The 19768-nt window shown below is 47.1% G+C and overlaps 1 protein-coding gene across 3 annotated transcripts in view; it reads left to right on the top strand.

Moving 5' to 3' along the window:
* Positions 1–16920, top strand: part of lrrc4ba (leucine rich repeat containing 4Ba) — a 32191-nt gene extending 15271 nt beyond the window's left edge. For all 3 annotated transcript variants that reach the window (XM_014193829.2, XM_014193830.2, XM_045715300.1), the window contains 2 exons: positions 9945–10451; positions 12124–16920. In XM_014193829.2, the coding sequence (XP_014049304.1) occupies positions 10206–10451; positions 12124–14070 (2193 nt within the window). In that variant the 5' untranslated portion in view covers positions 9945–10205 and the 3' untranslated portion in view covers positions 14071–16920. The remainder of the gene's footprint in view (positions 1–9944; positions 10452–12123) is intronic.
* The last annotated feature ends 2848 nt before the right edge of the window (positions 16921–19768 follow it).

The following is a 19768-nucleotide window of genomic DNA, read 5'->3' as shown; positions in this document are numbered from 1 at the left end:
AGGTGTATCAGGGTAGGGGAGGAGGTGTATCAGGGTAGGGGTGGAGGAGAGTGGAGGTGTGTCAGGGTAGGGGGAGGTGTATCAGGGTAGGTGTGGAGGTGGAGGCGTATCAGGGTAGGGTGGAGGTGTATCAGGGTAGGGATGGAGGTGTTTCAGGGTAGGGGTGGAGGAGAGTGGAGGTTTATCAGGGTAGGGATAAGCCGTATCAGGGTAGGGTTGGAGGAGAGTTGAGGTGGAGGTGTATAAGTTTAGTGGTGGAGGCGGGTCAGGGTAGGGGTGGAGGTGTATCAGGGTAGGGAGGAGAGTTGGGGTGGAGGTGTATCAGGGTAGGGATGGAGGTGTATCAGGGTAGGGATGGAGGAGAGTTGGGGTGGAGGTGTATCAGGGTAGGGATGGAGGTGTATCAGGGTAGGGATGGAGGTGTGTAAGGGTAGGGATGGAGGATAGTTGGGGTGGAGGTGCATCAGGGTAGGGTTGGAGGTGTATCAGGGTAGGGGTGGAGGTATATCAGGGTAGGGGTGGAGGTGTGTAAGGGTAGGGATGGAGGAGAGTTGGGGTGGAGGTGTATCAGGGTAGGGAGGAAGGTGTATCAGGGTAGGGGTAGAGGTGTATCAGGGTAGGGTTGGAGGAGAGTTGGGGTGGAGGTGTATCAGGGTAGGGATGGAGGTGTATCAGGGTAGGGATGGAGGAGAGTTGGGGTGGAGGTGTATCAGGGTAGGGATGGAGGTGTGTAAGGGTAGGGATGGAGGAGAGTTGGGGTGGAGGTGTATCAGGGTAGGGTTGTAGGTGTATCAGGGTAGGGGGGAGGTAATCAGGGTAGGGGTGGAGGTGTGTAAGGGTAGGGGTGGAGGAGAGTTGGGGTGGAGGTGTATCAGGGTAGGGTGAAGGTGTATCAGGGGAGGGGGAGGTAATCAGGGTAGGGGGGAGGTGTGTAAGGGTAGGGGTGGAGGTGTGTAAGGGTAGGGGTGGAGGAGAGTTGGGGTGGAGGTGTATCAGGGTAGGGTGAAGGTGTATCAGGGTAGGGATGGAGGAGAGTTGGGGTGGAGGTGTATCAGGGTAGGGATGGAGGAGAGTTGGGGTGGAGGTGTATCAGGGTAGGGATGGAGGAGAGTTGGGGTGGAGGTGTGTAAGGGTAGGGGTGGAGGAGAGTTGGGGTGGAGGTGTATCAGGGTAGGGTGTAGGTTCATCAGGGTAGGGATGGAGGAGAGTTGGGGTGGAGTGTAACGATGTACACAGAGTCGGGAAAGCAAATTCAGGCAGTGAATACATTTAATAAATAAATGAACAAAACAAGGAACACAAACAGCGCACTGACATGAAACAGAAACAATGACGACTGGGGAAGAAACCAAAGGGAGTGACATATATTAGGGCAGGTAATCAAGGAGGTGATGGAGTCCAGGTGAGTGTCATTATGCGCGTAACGCTGGTGACGGGTGTGCGCCCTAACGAGCAGCCTGGTGACCTAGAGGCCGGAGAGGGAGCACACGTGACATGGAGACATATCAGGGTAAGGGAGGAGAAGGGGTGCAAGTGGAGGGGTGAAGGAGGGGTGGAGGAGTGGTAGGGTTGGGGTGCAGGTGGAGGCGTATCAGGGTAGGGGTGAAGGAGGGGTGGAGGAGTGGTAGGGTTTGGGTGCAGGTGGAGGTGTATCAGGGTAGGGAGAAGGAGGAGTGTTAGGGTTGGGGTGCAGGTGGAGGTGTATCAGGGTAGGGGTGAAGGAGGAGTGGTAGGGTTGGGGTGCAGGTGGAGGTGTATCAGGGTAGGGGTGAAGGAGGAGTGGTAGGGTTGGGGTGCAGGTGGAGGCGTATCAGGGTAGGGGTGAAGGAGGAGTGGTAGGGTTGGGGTGCAGGTGGAGGTGTATTAGGGTAGGGGTGAAGGAGGAGTGGTAGGGTTGGGGTGCAGGTGGAGGTGTATTAGGGTAGGGGGGAAGGAAGAGTGGTAGGGTTGGGGTGCAGGTGGAGGTATATTAGGGTAGGGGTGAAGGAGGAGTGGTAGGGTTGGGGTGCAGGTGGAGGCGTATCAGGGTAGGTGTAAAGGAGGAGTGGTAGGGTTGGGGTGCAGGTGGAGGTGTATTAGGGTAGGGGTGAAGGAGGAGTGGTAGGGTTGGGGTGCAGGTGGAGGCGTATCAGGGTAGGGGTGAAGGAGGAGTGGTAGGGTTGGGGTGCAGGTGGAGGTGTATTAGGGTAGGGGTGAAGGAGGAGTGGTAGGGTTGGGGTGCAGGTGGAGGTGTATCAGGGTAGGGGTGAAGGAGGAGTGGTAGGGTTGGGGTGCAGGTGGAGGTGTATTAGGGTATGGGTGAAGGAGGAGTGGTAGGGTTGGGGTGCAGGTGGAGGCGTATCAGGGTAGGGGTGAAGGAGGAGTGGTAGGGTTGGGGTGCAGGTGGAGGTGTATCAGGGTAGGGGTGAAGGAGGAGTGGTAGGGTTGGGGTGCAGGTGGAGGTGTATCAGGGTAGGGGTGAAGGAGGAGTGGTAGGGTTGGGGTGCAGGTGGAGGCGTATCAGGGTAGGGGGGAAGGAGGAGTGGTAGGGTTGGGGTGCAGGTGGAGGTGTATTAGGGTATGGGTGAAGGAGGAGTGGTAGGGTTGGGGTGCAGGTGGAGGCGTATCAGGGTAGGGGTGAAGGAGGAGTGGTAGGGTTGGGGTGCAGGTGGAGGTGTATCAGGGTAGGGGGGAAGGAGGAGTGGTAGGGTTGGGGTGCAGGTGGAGGCGTATCAGGGTAGGGGTGAAGGAGGAGTGGTAGGGTTGGGGTGCAGGTGGAGGTGTATCAGGGTAGGGGGAAGGAGGAGTGGTAGGGTTGGGGTGCAGGTGGAGGTGTATTAGGGTAGGGGTGAAGGAGGAGTGGTAGGGTTGGGGTGCAGGTGGAGGTGTATCAGGGTAGGGGTAAAGGAGGAGTGGTAGGGTTGGGGTGCAGGTGGAGGTGTATCAGGGTAGGGGTGAAGGAGGAGTGGTAGGGTTGGGGTGCAGGTGGAGGTGTATCAGGGTAGGGGGGAAGGAGGAGTGGTAGGGTTGGGGTGCAGGTGGAGGTGTATCAGGGTAGGGGGGAAGGTGGAGGAGGCTTCCTATAGGCTTCCTCTCAGTGTACCTAGGTCAGCAAGACAGTGGCATACAGGTGTAGCTTTGTTTTGCCTATTGAAAAGGTGTTCATTCACACACAATGTGTGTGTGTGTGTGTGTGTGTGTGTGTGTGTGTGTGTGTGTGTGTGTTTTTTTTCAAGTTTGAAGTTGTATTAGTCATACAGTATGTACAGAATACACATGTTCACCGTCCAACAAAATGCTGACTTGCAGGTTCCTTCTGGACAATGTGACAACAATAAGAAATAATAATAGATAAGAATGTGAACATGGAGTAACTGGCTCAGTAGAAAATAATAGACTGTGTTTTCCGTTGGTTTCCGTCCACTAGTCTGTGCGTGACTGTGTTCCTCCTGCAGAATAAAACCATTTTTTTTGTTTTCCATTAAATCGGGGAGTGTGTCATGATGCAGTATTCTCCTTTTCATTTATGTAAAAGCTCCTGGTCTTTGGTCCCAGAGTAAATTTCACTTGGCTGTTATTCAAATGCTTTAAACATTTACAAGTGCCTCTGTATAGAGTATGCTTGGGGTCTGGTAGACTACCCAGTGAGTTGTCTACTGTGAGAGTAAAATGAAGCAGGATGACTACATCAGCCCAACATTTTAGGCTAGATTGTGTGTAGTCATTCTATTGGATTACACAGAAGTTGAATATGTAGAATAACGTGAACCAAGCACCTCTATGGCTGAGAACTACTATAGAGAGACAAGAAGAAGACTGCTGCTAATATCTGACAACAAATCAGTAGCTTAAAGTTACAGCATTTGAAATGTTCTCTACATAGTTGTTTCAAATAAATACTGTATCAAAGGATTTAGTTTTTCTTCGGTGGCATGGTTTTATTTTGGGGTTGGCTTCTGACTATTATTCTGCATGAGCTGCTTTTCCACTAGAAGGGATAAACAGAGAGAGATTGTGGGCTGGGGACTCTTGTAGTGCGGAGAGTAAAAAAACAGCCAATGTTAACCAGCAGACACACGGGGTAATCATATTAGTGCTGATTTATCATATCTTCCAGTTCTCCGCTGTGAGCTGTTCAGTGTAGATCACATGATAACAGAGAGCGGGCTCACTGTGGAAGTTACGCAGGAGGGCGGGGAAATGATAGACCTCTCTGCAGTAACTTTCAACAGTTTCATGATACTCGAGCTCTTGAAAATGAGTTTGTAAACATTGAACTTATTGTTGGTAACAGGAGAGGTCATTAGATAGCGTTTACATGTGAAGAAGAAGAAGGCCTGTGATCTGTCACCGTCTTGGGTGTTATGTTCTAACCCTGGCCAGGGACTCTATTCAATCTGTGTCGCGGACAGAGTTACAGCGTGATTGAAATGTAAAGGCAATGTTCCCGTGTTAACGGAGACTGCATTCATGGTAAACGCTGCATGTGTCGACTCAATCAAAAGGACCTTAACATTTCTATCGTGCAATCTGTTACGCTTCAGTGATCCAGATTGAACGGAGCCCTAGGTGTCAGTCTGATCAGATAGGTCAGGGTTCTCCTCTACATACAGATAGTAGAATAGATAGGAGCTCTGTCTGTCTACTGAGCGGACATCTTGGTGTCTGAACACTCGTTATTGATGGCTGGCTCCCAGTTCCAAACTGTTAGGATGGCAGAGCACCACTGGAGATGTATTTCTGTCTGTCTGTTTGTCTACCTGTTTGACTGGCTATCTGTCTAAGTGTTAGTATCTTTCTTTCTGAATATGTGATTATGGGTGTGCCTGTGTCTACCTTTAAAAAAAAAAAATGTTTTAATGAGTGGCAGAGGGGAGGGGCATGTGGAAAGGGTGGGATACAGCTGAAGAGAGAGTGAGAAAGGGGCAGAGTGTGGTGAATAGGTAACCATGGTTACTCTCTTTGTTAAGGTTTCGATTAGAGAGAAAGTGGGGAGGATTGAAGCGACAGTGGTCTCCTGCGAGGCAGACAGAGAACCGAGATCAAAGGGTTAATATGTCAGTGTAGCAGGTTAATCGTTCATCAAACTGAGATGTCAATGCAGTATTTCCACCGCCACTGGACACAGCAGCAACACATGAGGAGAGAAAAATAGGAGGGAGAGGGAGAGAGCAGAAAGAGAGTGACCTAGAGAGAGATGGAGACAGGCAGAGGCCACTAAAATGTTGATGGTGACAGCAGTTCGACAACAGTGAAGCAGACGCCAACTCCAACTACTTCCAGTTCCTCGATGGACTCCGCTCCACTCCCCACTAACCAACCAAACTATCTGCCTGCATCTCTCTCTCAGCCTCACATCTCATCCCATCTCCCTTGGCTCCCTTTGATTTGGATCAGCTGTCATCTCCCCAAAATAACTGCCGTACTTACACATCAGTCCTAATGGTGGCTAAAATTAAACATAGAGGTGGCTGTCATTTCAAGGGTAATGCCTGCAGTCTGTTGTTATGTTACATATGCTGGGATGCACATAATAGCCACGATAGAGAAGAGAAACAACGGGGATTCGTTTTTCAGAACATTAAATCCAGATTTAAATGATTCTTTCCCCCTGTGAGATTGGCACTGAAAGACAATATTTAAATGAAACTGTCATGGGGATGATGTATATGAGGACGTCACAGCATATGATGTGGAGGTATGCTTCTAAGAGATTTGCCTCAAAGTTTCACGCAAACGCAGGGAGGTGCCAAACCTGAGGTAGCCTGGGTTTATCAGTCTGTTTGCGCTAACATCCCACTCCTTGCCATTCCTTGTCATGCCAGTGTCGTTTTATCTGTATTTAACATTGTGAGAAGCTTGCCATATAAGGGTCCAGTGTTATGTCCATAGTGACTACTGGTTCTGGTCTAGAGCAGTGACTGTCCCAGTATCCTACTGGTTCTGGTCTAGAGCAGTGACTGTCCCAGTATGCTACTGGTTCTGGTCTAGAGCTGTGACTGTCCCAGTATGCTACTGGTTCTGGTCTAGAGCTGTGACTGTCCCAGTATCCTACTGGTTCTGGTCTAGAGCTGTGACTGTCCCAGTATCCTACTGGTTCTGGTCTAGAGCTGTGACTGTCCCAGTATCCTACTGGTTCTGGTCTAGAGCTGTGACTGTCCCAGTACCCTACTGGTTCTGATCTAGAGCTGTGACTGTCCCAGTATCCTACTGGTTCTGGTCTAGAGCTGTGACTGTCCCAGTACCCTACTGGTTCTGGTCTAGAGCTGTGACTGTCCCAGTATGCTACTGGTTCTGGTCTAGAGCTGTGACTGTCCCAGTACCCTACTGGTTCTGGTCTAGAGCTGTGACTGTCCCAGTATCCTACTGGTTCTGGTCTAGAGCTGTGACTGTCCCAGTATCCTACTGGTTCTGGTCTAGAGCTGTGACTGTCCCAGTATGCTACTGGTTCTGGTCTAGAGCTGTGACTGTCCCAGTATCCTACTGGTTCTGGTCTAGAGCTGTGACTGTCCCAGTACCCTATTGGTTCTGGTCTAGAGCTGTGACTGTCCCAGTATCCGACTGGTCCTGGTCTAGAGCCGTGACTGTCCCAGTATCCTACTGGTTCTGGTCTAGAGCTGTGACTGTCCCAGTATCCTACTGGTTCTGGTCTAGAGCTGTGACTGTCCCAGTATCCTACTGGTCCTGGTCTAGAGCCGTGACTGTCCCAGTATCCTACTGGTTCTGGTCTAGAGCTGTGACTGTCCCAGTATCCTACTGGTTCTGGTCTAGAGCTGTGACTGTCCCAGTACCCTACTGGTTCTGGTCTAGAGCTGTGACTGTCCCAGTACCCTATTGGTTCTGGTCTAGAGCTGTGACTGTCCCAGTATCCGACTGGTCCTGGTCTAGAGCCGTGACTGTCCCAGTATCCTACTGGTTCTGGTCTAGAGCTGTGACTGTCCCAGTATCCTACTGGTTCTGGTCTAGAACTGTGACTGTCCCAGTATCCTACTGGTTCTGGTCTAGAGCTGTGACTGTCCCAGTATCCTACTGGTTCTGGTCTAGAGCTGTGACTGTCCCAGTACCCTACTGGTTCTGGTCTAGAACTGTGACTGTCCCAGTATTCTACTGGTTCTGGTCTAGAGCTGTGACTGTCCCAGTACCCTACTGGTTCTGGTCTAGAGCTGTGACTGTCCCAGTATTCTACTGGTTCTGATCTAGAACTGTGACTGTCCCAGTATCCTACTGGTTCTGGTCTAGAGCCGTGACTGTCCCAGTATTCTACTGGTTCTGGTCTAGAACTGTGACTGTCCCAGTATCCTACTGGTTCTGGTCTAGAGCTGTGACTGTCCCAGTATTCTACTGGTTCTGATCTAGAACTGTGACTGTCCCAGTATCCTACTGGTTCTGATCTAGAACTGTGACTGTCCCAGTACCCTACTGGTTCTGGTCTAGAACTGTGACTGTCCCAGTATTCTACTGGTTCTGATCTAGAACTGTGACTGTCCCAGTATGCTAATGGTTCTGGTCTAGAGCTGTGACTGTCCCAGTATCCTACTGGTTCTGGTCTAGAACTGTGACTGTCCCAGTACCCTACTGGTTCTGATCTAGAACTGTGACTGTCCCAGTACCCTACTGGTTCTGGTCTAGAACTGTGACTGTCCCAGCAGCAGCAGGTCAGGACCGGACCTGTGTCCTGTTCACTTCTATCACACAGAGATGGTGCTGGAGATATGATTTATCACGGTGTCCTTGTGTGTGTTTTAATGTCATTGCACTCTGCGTAGAAATTATTGATCAATCTCACCCCTCTTTTGCTCCTTCTCTCTTTCCCTACTCATCTACCGTTCAGTGAGAGAAATCTCTTCTGTGTACCCATCTCCATCTTTTTTTATTCATTTTTCTGTATTGTCTTTCCCCTCCATCTCTCCATTGCTCTCTCTGTTTTATGTGGATCTCTGTTGTTGTTCCCCTCCCTCCATCTCTGTCTACTTTATATTCATCTCTCTATTGAGTCTTTCCCATCTCTCTCTCTCTCCCTCTATCCCTCCCTCTATCCCTCCCTCTATCTATCTATCTATCTATCTATCTATCTATCTATCTATCTATCTATCTATCTATCTATCTATCTATCTATCTATCTATCTATCTATCTATCTATCTATCTATCTATCTATCTATCTATCTATCTATCTATCTATCTATCTATCTATCTATCTATCTATCTATCTATCTATCTATCTATCTATCTATCTATCTATCTATCTATTTTTCCCTCCTACTTTTTAATCTTAATTTTTTCTTACTCCATCTTTTCCTCTCTCTACGACCATTCTCTTTTTCATTCCCCCAACTATTTCTCTCTCTCCTCTGCTTCTGTCCCTCTAGCATCCCTCTCACTCCCTCTACTCCATCCATCTATCTTTATCTCCCTCTATCCCCAATATCTTGTTCTTTCTCTACCCCCCCTCTCTCTCTCCTCTGCGTCTGTCCCTTTAGCGTCCCTCTCACACCCTCTACTCCATCCATCTATCTTTATCTCCCTCTCTTTCTCCCTCTCTCCCCAATCTCTTATTTCTCTACCTCTCTCTCATCTCTCTCTGTTTCACTATCTCCCTCTCCCACTTTGCCCAACCTCTTGTTCTTTCTCACTCTCCCCTCTCTCTTCTCTCTCTTTCACCTCCCCTCTCCTCTCCCATTGCCTCTCTGCAACTGTTTAGTATTAATCTATTATTGTAGTGTTGATAATTCCCTTCTCTCCCTTCAGCTGTACAGTCATCTATCAGATTAATAATCCCTCTCTCTCCCTTTCTCGCTCTCAATCTCTCCTCTTGTTTTTTACCCTGAGCCAAGTGTGAATGCCAAGCGTGTGAAATGTATTTGCGTGTCAGAGTTCCATCATTACAGCCATCATCATTAATAATAGTGGGCTGTATAGCTGTATGCCCTTATTTAAGGTTATTCAGGTCTAAATGACCTGCAGAGGGAGAACAATTCTCCTTCGCTGGCTCCAGGAGCCTGGGTAGAGTTAACCATCTATCAGTGTTAAGGAAGACTGCACCCTTCACCACCATTCTGTGGCCCCTAGAGCATGTAATGCAGAGCCAGTATGGAAATAGAATTAGTACTGTCAACCCAATACCAGTGCAATGCTAATAGAGAGAGGATTTGGGTTGAAGTCACAGCTCAGTGTTTGGACACTGGGATTTAAAGACATGCTCCGGAACTTTGGCGACTACTAAGTATTTAAAGAAAATCTCCAGCTTTGGGCTTGATGTGTCAATGTGTAGTTCATATATGCATAATATATGAGTAGAATTACTGTCTTACCTTAATTAGCCACGAAATCCCTAGTTTGAAAGCTGTGCTGTGCCATTTCCCTACATTTTCCCCCTTGTGGGCCAGCCCCCTAGAAATTCGAGTTATAGCCAAGGAGCTTCAGCCCTTCGCCATTTGAGTGACAGCTAGCAAAAGGCACACACACACAGAGAGAGAGAGCAATGACATAGTGCACATATCTGCTCAAACAGTATGTGACGTAGTACGCAATTTTTGGGGACCACTTTTGGCTCGTGAGCTTTACTTTCAGAATATTATTGGTATTGTACTGTCGTCCTGAGAACTGTTGTCTTGAACGTGTGAGTGCATACACTGTAGAACCAATTCATGAATAACATAGTCATGAGTGTTAGGATTACAATATTACTTTTCATTCCAAGGGCGGACAGTAACCTGAAATGTATGATGCAGAGTTGCAATATTGTAAAAATGTCTGTTGTATAATGACACTGCTGTTCACTATAGTGATTTGCTGTAAGACTTGACCTTTACTAATGAGCAATGACACAGTTCTTTCAGAATAACATATACCTGGAAGAATATTTTATTTTCCATTAGTTTTGCTCAGTGTAAATGTGTCTAAACAATTGGAGCAGCATGATATACTGTACTATTTCTAATATCTGTGTTCTCTCTCTCTTTCACAGTAACTCGTGGATTCTTCTCAAAGGCCCCACTCAAATCCCTAGACGACAGAAAAAAAGGAGTAACATCTGTTTATGCACATATTTCTGTTAAACCGCCCTGGAAAAAACAGAGATAGGCGGAAGATAAAACACCTTTAAAAATGAAACATTAAAAGGAACAAATTGCCACTGGAGAAACTAAGCAAAGTCAACCTGGTTGAGGAATCCATCATCTTGGGATCAACATCTTCGGAGAAAGGGCAGGGTCATGTCCCAGTTGCCATGCGCATCACCACGGTGACCTGCCTTCCCTGCCCCTCCCCCCTCCTCCTCCTATTGGTCCAGCTGTTACTGCGGCTCCTCCTGTCTGGGCCAGAATTTGTAGAGGCTGCCTCCCCCTGCCCCACCCATTGCAGCTGCTCCAATCAGGCCAGTCGAGTCATCTGTACGAGACAGAGTCTGGATGGGGTGCCTGAGAGCATATCAGTCAACACACGATACCTCAACCTGCAAGAGAATTCAATAGAGGTAAATATGGACTGTACTGAGCATTATCCACTATGTTAATTTGTTTTGTTTGACTGTCTGTGTGTTTGTGTGCGTGCATGCCCATGCATGAGTGTGTGCGTGTGCGTGTACTGTATGTTGGTAATCATTATGTAAATTCCTGTTTTTATATACTTGTTTCAATGTAATTACCTGTCATTCACTCATAATAACCATGGAATAATGCCTGTGTTCTACAAGTGTTCCCCAACCGTTTTGCAATTCAAATGGGAGGTCATGTTAATATGGAAATCAAACAGTAACACAGCAAACAGCAAAACACCAGGAACACATGTGTTAGCAGATTGTATGTCAGAACCCCAAGGTAGTTGTTGTGGTTTTACAGCTGTACTGGGACACTCCATTTAACCTCAGCTTCCCAATGTGAACTTCCTCAGCATGTCAGCCGTGTAATAGAATACATATTCCCGCTGTTTTCAGTTTATGTATTTAGGAACTTTGCGCTCAGAAATGTGCTGCACTCTAGAAATGTCTAGACAACTTCACAGACACGAGGTTGCTGAATACGCTAAGTCCATTTGTGAATTTGGATACAGAGTGTTTTAGGCTAATGCTCATTAGTTTTGGCAAAGTTTGTGGTAAATCAGTAAAGTGACTGCAGAGAGAGGAAGTGGACAAACAGCCATTCTATCTCACTCAGAGAGGCACATGATTGAACTGTATATGTTGGCTACAGAAGGAAAAGGGAACATCAACCCTCATGGTTTGGTCTTACGGAGTTAAAGAGATGCAGCTTGTTAAAATATAAAATAAAGAAATAATAACACTATTCATTACACTTCCCTCTTAGCCAACGGATTCTGATTGGATTTGTTGTATCCCGAAGCCCCACTTGAAATGATTAAAAATCTAAAAATATTGTAACACCTGGAGGCATCCTAGATTCTCTGGCTTATTTCTTCTCTTCTCTCCCCCAAGTACCCTGAGAGTAAAGCTTTGACAGCTCCCACTCCCCTCTTAAACACCCCCACCCTCCCTATCACCCTCCCCCCTCCTGCTCCACATAAGGAGGATGCAGTGGCCTGGCTCCAGGAGCTTCTCACTGCCTCCCTCACTGAGAGCATTGCCCACACATATCTCACACAGCCATAGATGACTTGCCTAGTTAAATAAAGGTTAAATAAAATTCAAATTCAAATAGATTTAAAGGGATTTTAGTCCTGCTCACTAGCTGTGTGTCTGATGCCTGGCCAAATGAGCTCCGCTTGGACAGCCCAGATACTGGTGTGGGGTGTCCAGGGGCCCACCCAGTCCAAGTGCACCAGCAAACATCTTCTCTCTGAGAAAAACAACCATGTCTCTTGTCTGTTCATTTACCAAAACGGATACACCACAATTAATAATTTCAGCCTCTGTGTTCATAATTTTTTTTGTAGTGTTGTGAATTTTAATTTGGCTCATATCAGTGATTTTGAAGTTTTTGTTTTCTCTCGTTGTAAGATTTGAGTTGATGTTCATGTTTGTAAAACATTATGGTAATGTTCTGATAGTGTCCCTGCATTCACACCTGTGCTATTGCTTTCACACTCTACCCAGCTGTCACAGCCACTGGAGCTGCACCCTGTTTACACAGTCTAGTCACTCTTCATGTTGTGAGATATTAACATTCTCCCTCTCCCTCTCTCCCCACCAGGTTATCAAGTCAGACACCTTCAAGCACTTGAGGCACCTTGAGATCCTGCAGCTGTCTAAAAACAAAATCAGTCAGATTGAGGTGGGAGCATTCAATGGCCTGCCCAACCTCAATACGCTGGAGCTGTTCGACAACCGCCTCACCCTGGTCCCCTCACAGGCCTTCGAGTACCTCAGCAAGCTGCGGGAGCTGTGGTTACGGAACAACCCCATCGAGACGCTGCCGGGCTACGCCTTCCACCGCGTGCCCTCGCTGCGCCGGCTGGACCTGGGAGAGCTCAAGAAGCTGGACTACATCTCAGACGCCGCCTTCGTGGGCCTGGTCAACCTGCGCTACCTGAACCTGGGCATGTGTGGTCTGAAGGACATCCCCAACCTGACGGCCCTGGTGCGTCTGGAGGAGCTGGAGCTGTCTGGGAACCGTCTGGAGATCATCCGGCCTGGCTCCTTCCAGGGCCTGGTGTCGCTCCGTAAGCTGTGGCTCATGCACTCGCAAGTGAAGGTCATCGAGCGCAACGCCTTCGACGACCTGAAGAACCTGGAGGAGCTCAACCTTTCCCACAACTCCCTGCACTCGCTGCCCCATGACCTCTTCACCCCACTGCACCAGCTGGAGCGGGTGCACCTCAACCACAACCCCTGGGTGTGCAACTGTGACGTGCTGTGGCTCAGCTGGTGGCTGAAGGAGACGGTGCCCAGTAACACTACGTGCTGCGCCCGCTGTCACGCTCCCCCCGGCCTGAAGGGCCGGTACATCGGGGAGCTGGACCAGAGCCACTTCACCTGCTACGCTCCCGTCATCGTGGAGCCGCCCACCGACCTCAACGTTACCGAGGGCATGGCTGCAGAGCTGAAGTGTCGCACGGGCACCACCATGACCTCAGTCAACTGGCTCACGCCCAACGGCACCCTGATGACCCACGGCTCCTACCGGGTCCGGATCTCCGTGCTGCACGACGGTACGCTCAACTTTACCAACGTCACGCTGAGGGACACGGGTCAGTACACCTGCATGGTGACCAACTCGGCTGGCAACACCACGGCAACCGCCGTGCTTAATGTCACTGCCGCCGACGTTGGCGTCAGCTACTTCACTACTGTCACCGTGGAGACGGTGGAGCCCAACGAGGGCCCGACAGTCTACGCGGGCGTCATGAACAGCCACAATGAGTCATATGTCATTACCCCGTCTGGCCACCAGTGGAGGGGGGGGGTCCCTACCACCGCCTCCTCCCTGTCAGCCTGGTCCTTGTCCTCGTCCCGGGCCACCCGGCCCACCTTTACTGCGCCCATCACTGCCGAGACGGGCTATTCTGGCCTTGATGACGTGATGAAGACCACCAAGATCATCATTGGCTGCTTCGTGGCCATTACCTTCATGGCAGCCGTGATGCTGGTGGTCTTCTACAAGCTGAGGAAGCAGCACCAGCTGCACAAGCACCACGGCCCCGCCCGCGCCATCGAGATCATCAACGTGGAGGACGAGATTGGCGCCGGTGCCGGTGGACGCGGGAGCGGCATCTCAGGGGGCGGCACCGTCTCTCGGGATGGGGGAGGAGTAGGAGGAGGGCAGAGCCTGAGGATGCATCACCCGGAGATGGTCAACCTGCCCAACCTGGCCAGACAGGAGCACCTCAACCACTACTATAAGGCCCACCACTTCAACAACAACATGATGGGCCTGGGCATGGGCCTCAACAACAACAACAACCCCTCCCTCTCCCCTTGTTCCCAGACCCAGAGCACCCCCAACTCCTGCGCACAGGGGCCCACCTCCACTAGTGGTAGCACCCCCACGGGTGGCTCGCTGCCCTCCCCTGTGCCCCTGCCCCAGCTGGGCATCCACAGCTCTCTGAAGGGGCTCATGGGGAAAGGCCAGAACCCTCAGATCGAGCCTCTGCTCTTCAAGAGTGGCTCCAAGGAGAATGTGCAAGAGACTCAGATCTGAGAGAAAGAGAGAGACAGATGGAAAAAGAGAGAGAGATGAAGAGACAGAAAAACAGGGAGATGGAGGGAGAGAGAGGAGTCTGATTGTACTATCCCCATGGCCATATTTTGATAGAAAGTGTAGGCAGGCAGAATATGAAATATTACATAGACACTGCTTTGTATGGTTAGTGCATAGAGAGTGAGAGAGCGAGAGAGAGGAGAGATTGTTCTCACACCTCTACTGTGTCTGCTCAACACCCGTCCAAGCATTAACATCTTCTGAGACACTCCAAGACACACACAGACACACACAGCCCGACACAAGGACAGGAACATTCTATCAGCTAACACATACACAGTGCATTAGGAGATTGACAACTATGTGCCAAACTTGCGCATATCTGTGCCAAAGTAAAAGCCCTTGCAATCTTTATATCCATCAGCAGCATTCCCAGACTGAATCAGGTGACCAGGTTCAATACTCAGACACAATAAGAATCACCATGGTTATAACTAAATACAGATCACCTCGTATATTACCAGATACAATCCAAGTCACCATGTTTATATAGAGATAAGATCTGAGTCACTCTGTTGAAGTAGGCAGATAAGTGTTTGGGACTGTGTCAGAGCAGTACAGGGCTGCCCAGACGCACTCTGTGGAACAGGACAGAAAGGAAACCATTGAGCAGAACACAGTTTAGTGTCGGACAACAAGCAATGTGTAGGAAGAGGAAACAACATCCGCAACGGTTGTGTTTTACTTAGTGGGCTCAATCTCACTTTCTCTTTCACACCTGACTGGCTACTCTCTTTAAAGGAGAGGAAGGTATATGGAGTGAATCGTCGTAAAAAAAATGTAATAGCAAAAAGGACTACGAAAGATACAAATAAACTGTGAAAGTACATATTATATATAAATATATTTTCATTCGAAGAAATAAATTATGAAGAATCTTTACCAAGTTTCTGACTAAATAGCCACAGCTTCTGAAGAATATATGAACTGCTGTCAAAGCGGTCATCACTATGAAAACTTTGTTTGGCTAGAAACAAGATGGCCGACATTCTGTGCTGGAAAGGGACATACTGTAGTGGAGGCTGTGGATGAGCAAGAGCTAAAATTGGAAACTGGCACAGTGTTTGATTGAATTTATTTTGGCTTCAATTTTTGTAGCATCACAAAGCGTTCCCTCTCATGCCACATTTACATTAACAGGGTCATTGGAGAAGGGGGATCTTTACTCTCCATTTAATGAGAACATATGAAATATGATTACAAAACTTCACCCTTTGATACAAACAATATGGATATTGTAATGATGATAATAATGATGATGATAATTATAATAATTCAGTAAATGCTTATCAACCGTATACTGTAGATAACTCTTAAAAGCAGATATAGGTTTAGCATGCTCTCTGATTCAAGTGGTAATATCTAAAATTGCAATGTGATCGGTTTCAACTCCATGCATTCGGTATATCTGTATGCAATATATCATGATATTGAGAACAAATGATTATTATAATTATCATCATTATTACTATTATTATTATTATTATTATTGTTATTATCATACACTGAGTGTACAAAACATTAGGAACACCTTCCTAATATTGAGTTGAACCCCATTTTTCCCTCAGAACAGCCTCAATTGGTCGGGGAATGGACTACACGGTGTTAAAAGCGTTCCACAGGGATGCTGGGCCATGTTGACTCCAATGCATCCCATAGTTGTCAAGTTGGCTGGATGTCCTTTGGGTGGTGGACCATTCTTGATACACACGGGAAACTGTTGAGCTTGAAAAACCCGGCAGTGTTACAGCTATTGACACACTCAAACCGGTGCGCCTGGCACCTACTACCATACCCTGTTCAAATTCACCCTCTGAATGGCACACATACACAATCCATGTCTCAATTGTCTCGAGGCTTAAAAATCTGTCTTTAAACTGACTCCTCCCCTTCATCTGCACTGATTGAAGTGGATTTAACAGGTCATACCAATAAGGGATCATAGTCTTCACCTGGTCAGTCTGTGTCATGGAAAGAGCAGGTGTTCCTAATGTTTTGTACGGTCAGTGTATAGGTGGCAGAGCAGCCTAGTACATCCTTATGAAAGTGATGTTTATAATTGATCCAGTGGGGAATGATTTGATTACACATGGAATGATGACGATCCCTTCAACCACCATATTGACTCCAACAACAGGGGATGGACTGTGTTCCACCAAACACCAACCTGCAGAAACAGGAAATACATGGTCCTCAAAATGGCTACTCCCACATGGCATCCTCACAGCCCATGCCTCCTCAGAAACTCCTCTGTTTTGTACAACAACACCAGTCTCAGCCGATCAGGACCCCTCATTTTATTCTGTTCTGTAAAAGACAGGACATGAACCTTTGACGAAGACTGCTCGTTTGTAGAGGATTATATCAGAACTCAATGTTCTCATGTGTGAATGGAATTCATGGCAGCAGGGAGCTAAAGGAGGACAGCATTTTGAAGCGTTTGAAAGGTAAGAGAAACCTATTCAGTGAAGAGACAGAAAGCCTAGATGAATCATATGGTGATGGGTGATTTGTTTTTTTAAGGTAAAGGACAAATAAATGAAAATATAGAAACGTATAGATCTCTTAAAAAAAGCTATTATAAGTGTTTTTTCATTTTGTTTTTTTATCTAGTTTGATTATTTCCTTTATCTTTTTTTAAATCAAGTGTTATCTCAATTGTAATATTGTTATTGTTATTATAATTCGCTAATTACACTGGTTATAATTCTGAAAGATGTTCTGTCAGCAGAAGTCACATTGAAAAATTAAAAAACCTGGCACACAAAATGGCGGTTGAGCTCTGTGAAACTTGGTGGCATTAGTTTTTTTGTGTTTTTTTTCCATTTAATTGAAATATAACTGTTTGTGTGTATCCCTTTGGCTAATACAGCTGTGCTTGAGATGACACACAGAATGTGAAATGGCCTGCGAGGGGTCTTTTCCTGAACAAGGAGGACAGGATAGATCCTGCTTTGATTTACAAACTTGCTCACGCTCTCTCTCACTCTGTGATTTTCAGAATGTCATAGCTATCAGTGCTCCGAGTGTGATTTCGCTAAGTCAACACCCTGTTTCCATGACTACCTACCCTCAGAATAATGCGCCAAACAGCGTCACAGCTTGCACCTCATATGGTGCCCGATGCCCCCTGTCAATCATGTTCCTTTAAGACAACATATCTCTCTACAAGCCGACCTGTGTTCTTCCAACAGTAGCAAATCACCTTTCACAGTGTGCCCATATCCTAACACAATGTCCCTACAGGTTCCTGCCTCCAGGTTTCCCTGGCAACTGTTGCAGCTGCGACAGTCCTCATCATAGCATCTTGATTTGGATTTCTGATGCAAATAGGAGGGAACAGACAGTATAGACGGCTATTAACATATCCATGGTCCTCACAATAGACATTTATATTTTTTCACGGCGCTTACGCAAGTCATTTGCACGTTCATGTTGCTTATGGAAATAATTAACATATTCCATTGGCTTATTCCAGTGACTTACATCCTGTATCTATATCCTCTACACACACTTTTGATTTACTTATGCAGTGATTTGCATCATCTATATCACTTCTACATGTCAGCTGCATATTCCTACACCAGTGCTGAACGTATTCATGTACCTTGCACTTGTGATTAACACTCATATCCCATGCACCAGTTATTAACATATTTATTTTCCCAACACCAGGGATCTTTAATCCCCTCACTAGTTATTTACATATTCGTGTGTGTGTGTGTGTGTGTGTGTGTGTGTGTGTGTGTGTGTGTGTGTGTTCAGTGGTTCTCACAACAACTATTCCCCCAGTATTCTGGATGTGACTCCCTGCCTGTCTTGTCACCTCAGAAAGCATTATGAAGCCTTATGAAGCTCTTATGAAGTGTCACAGAGAAGAGCCAAGCTAGAAAGGCTTAGTAGCAGAACGAGTTTGGCCAGTGCCCCACAGTCCCAGTAACATCACTGCAGTGACTGAGTCACACAGCACTGAACACACACTTAACACTAATGGAAATGCTGTGTTTACTGTGCAGGAAGAGACCCGCTCGCGCAACCATTCAGGGAATAAGTAAAGTATGTATGTGTGCGAGGGTGTGTGTGCGTGCGTTCAGTTATGGTATCTACAGTAGTATTTTCGATTACTATGGCAACTTGATATTGTTTCCATTATTTATAATGCAGCTATATCAGTGTGTGTGTGCATGCGCCTGCTAGGTGAGTGTATGTAATGTGTGGGTTGTGTAAAGAGGATGCAGAGAGAGAGAGAGGGAGGGAGGGGGCCAGTCAGACCTCCATTTTAAATCCCCAGTTTAAAGCAGCTCTCTGTCTGTTTCCCTCTGCTCCAGGCTGTTCTATGATCCTCTCACTGACACTTTAAGTAAAAATGGGATTTCTAGTTAAGCAGGGTTTTTCCCCCCTCTCCCCTCTGCCTATTGGGATAAGCCCAAGAGATCAAAAGTCTGCTCTATCACGGCCAGTCTCTTTAGCATTCCACTGGTCTCTGCCTCTCTCAACTCGTAGTCAATCAGAGGTTACGAGCTTGTGGTCAAGTCGCATGTCACACTGCCCTAGTTATCCTCACTGTTAAACCAGACAATCAAGGCTATAGTGTTTCTTAATTGGACAGGGGCCGATGGCCTCGGTTATCTTGACATGTTTGGCTGTTCTAGCTCAGGTCCTGGTCTAATGAGACAATATTAATCAGGCTTTTGATATATTTAGGATGTGATCTTAATTGGTAGAACCTGCTGTGTTCTGATCAGAGCACCTTTTAATTTGTTTATTTTTTATGTCACCTTTATTTAACCAGGTAGGCCAGTTGAGAACAAGTTGTCATTTACAACTGCGACCTGGCCAAGGTAAAGCAAAGCAGTGCGACACAAAGAGTTAAGGAGTTGGGAGGTGATCTTTGTGTTTTTAGATAGTCATGTTTCAGGGGCCTTATTTGAGCTTGAGGTGAGCATAGCCTTGTTTAGGTGAGACAACACCTTTAGGGAACCAGCCAGGTCCACCATTGGAGCTGGTCCCATATGTGGGTGGTGGACAGATGTAAGCCATAGAATTATTAAGTTGTTGTTATCTTCCCGTGTAGAGTTTAGTTTAATTCCATTTAAAAATAGTTTGAAACGACAGTGGAACCGCTACATTATTGATACTCAGTGTCAATGATGCATACGCTCCAGCGCCAAATGCAAATGTTTCTCCCAGTTGTCAAGGCCAAAAGTGTCAAACCTCTGTAATTTATAAGCATTATTATTGCTATCATATTTTTTAATGGCCATCCGATGGCCTATGAATACAGACCCAGAGAAACCTTGCAGCTTCTATTGTCACACATCATGATGATGATGATGATGATGGCGACTGAGACGGTGGTACGTTCATGATGATGATGATGATGAGACGGTGGTGCGTTCATGATGATGATGATGATGATGATGATGATGATGAGACGGTGGTACGTTCATGATGATGATGATGATGATGATGAGACGGTGGTACGTTCATGATGATGATGATGATGATGATGATGAGACGGTGGTACGTTCATGATGATGATGATGATGATGATGATGAGACGGTGGTACGTTCATGATGATGATGATGATGATGATGATGAGACGGTGGTACGTTCATGATGATGATGATGATGATG

Source organism: Salmo salar, chromosome ssa03 (genome assembly GCF_905237065.1).
Source record: "Salmo salar chromosome ssa03, Ssal_v3.1, whole genome shotgun sequence".
Lineage (NCBI taxonomy): Eukaryota > Metazoa > Chordata > Actinopteri > Salmoniformes > Salmonidae > Salmo > Salmo salar.
The sequence above is the reverse complement of the archived record's forward strand: the minus strand, read 5'-3'. Positions and strand labels throughout refer to the sequence as shown.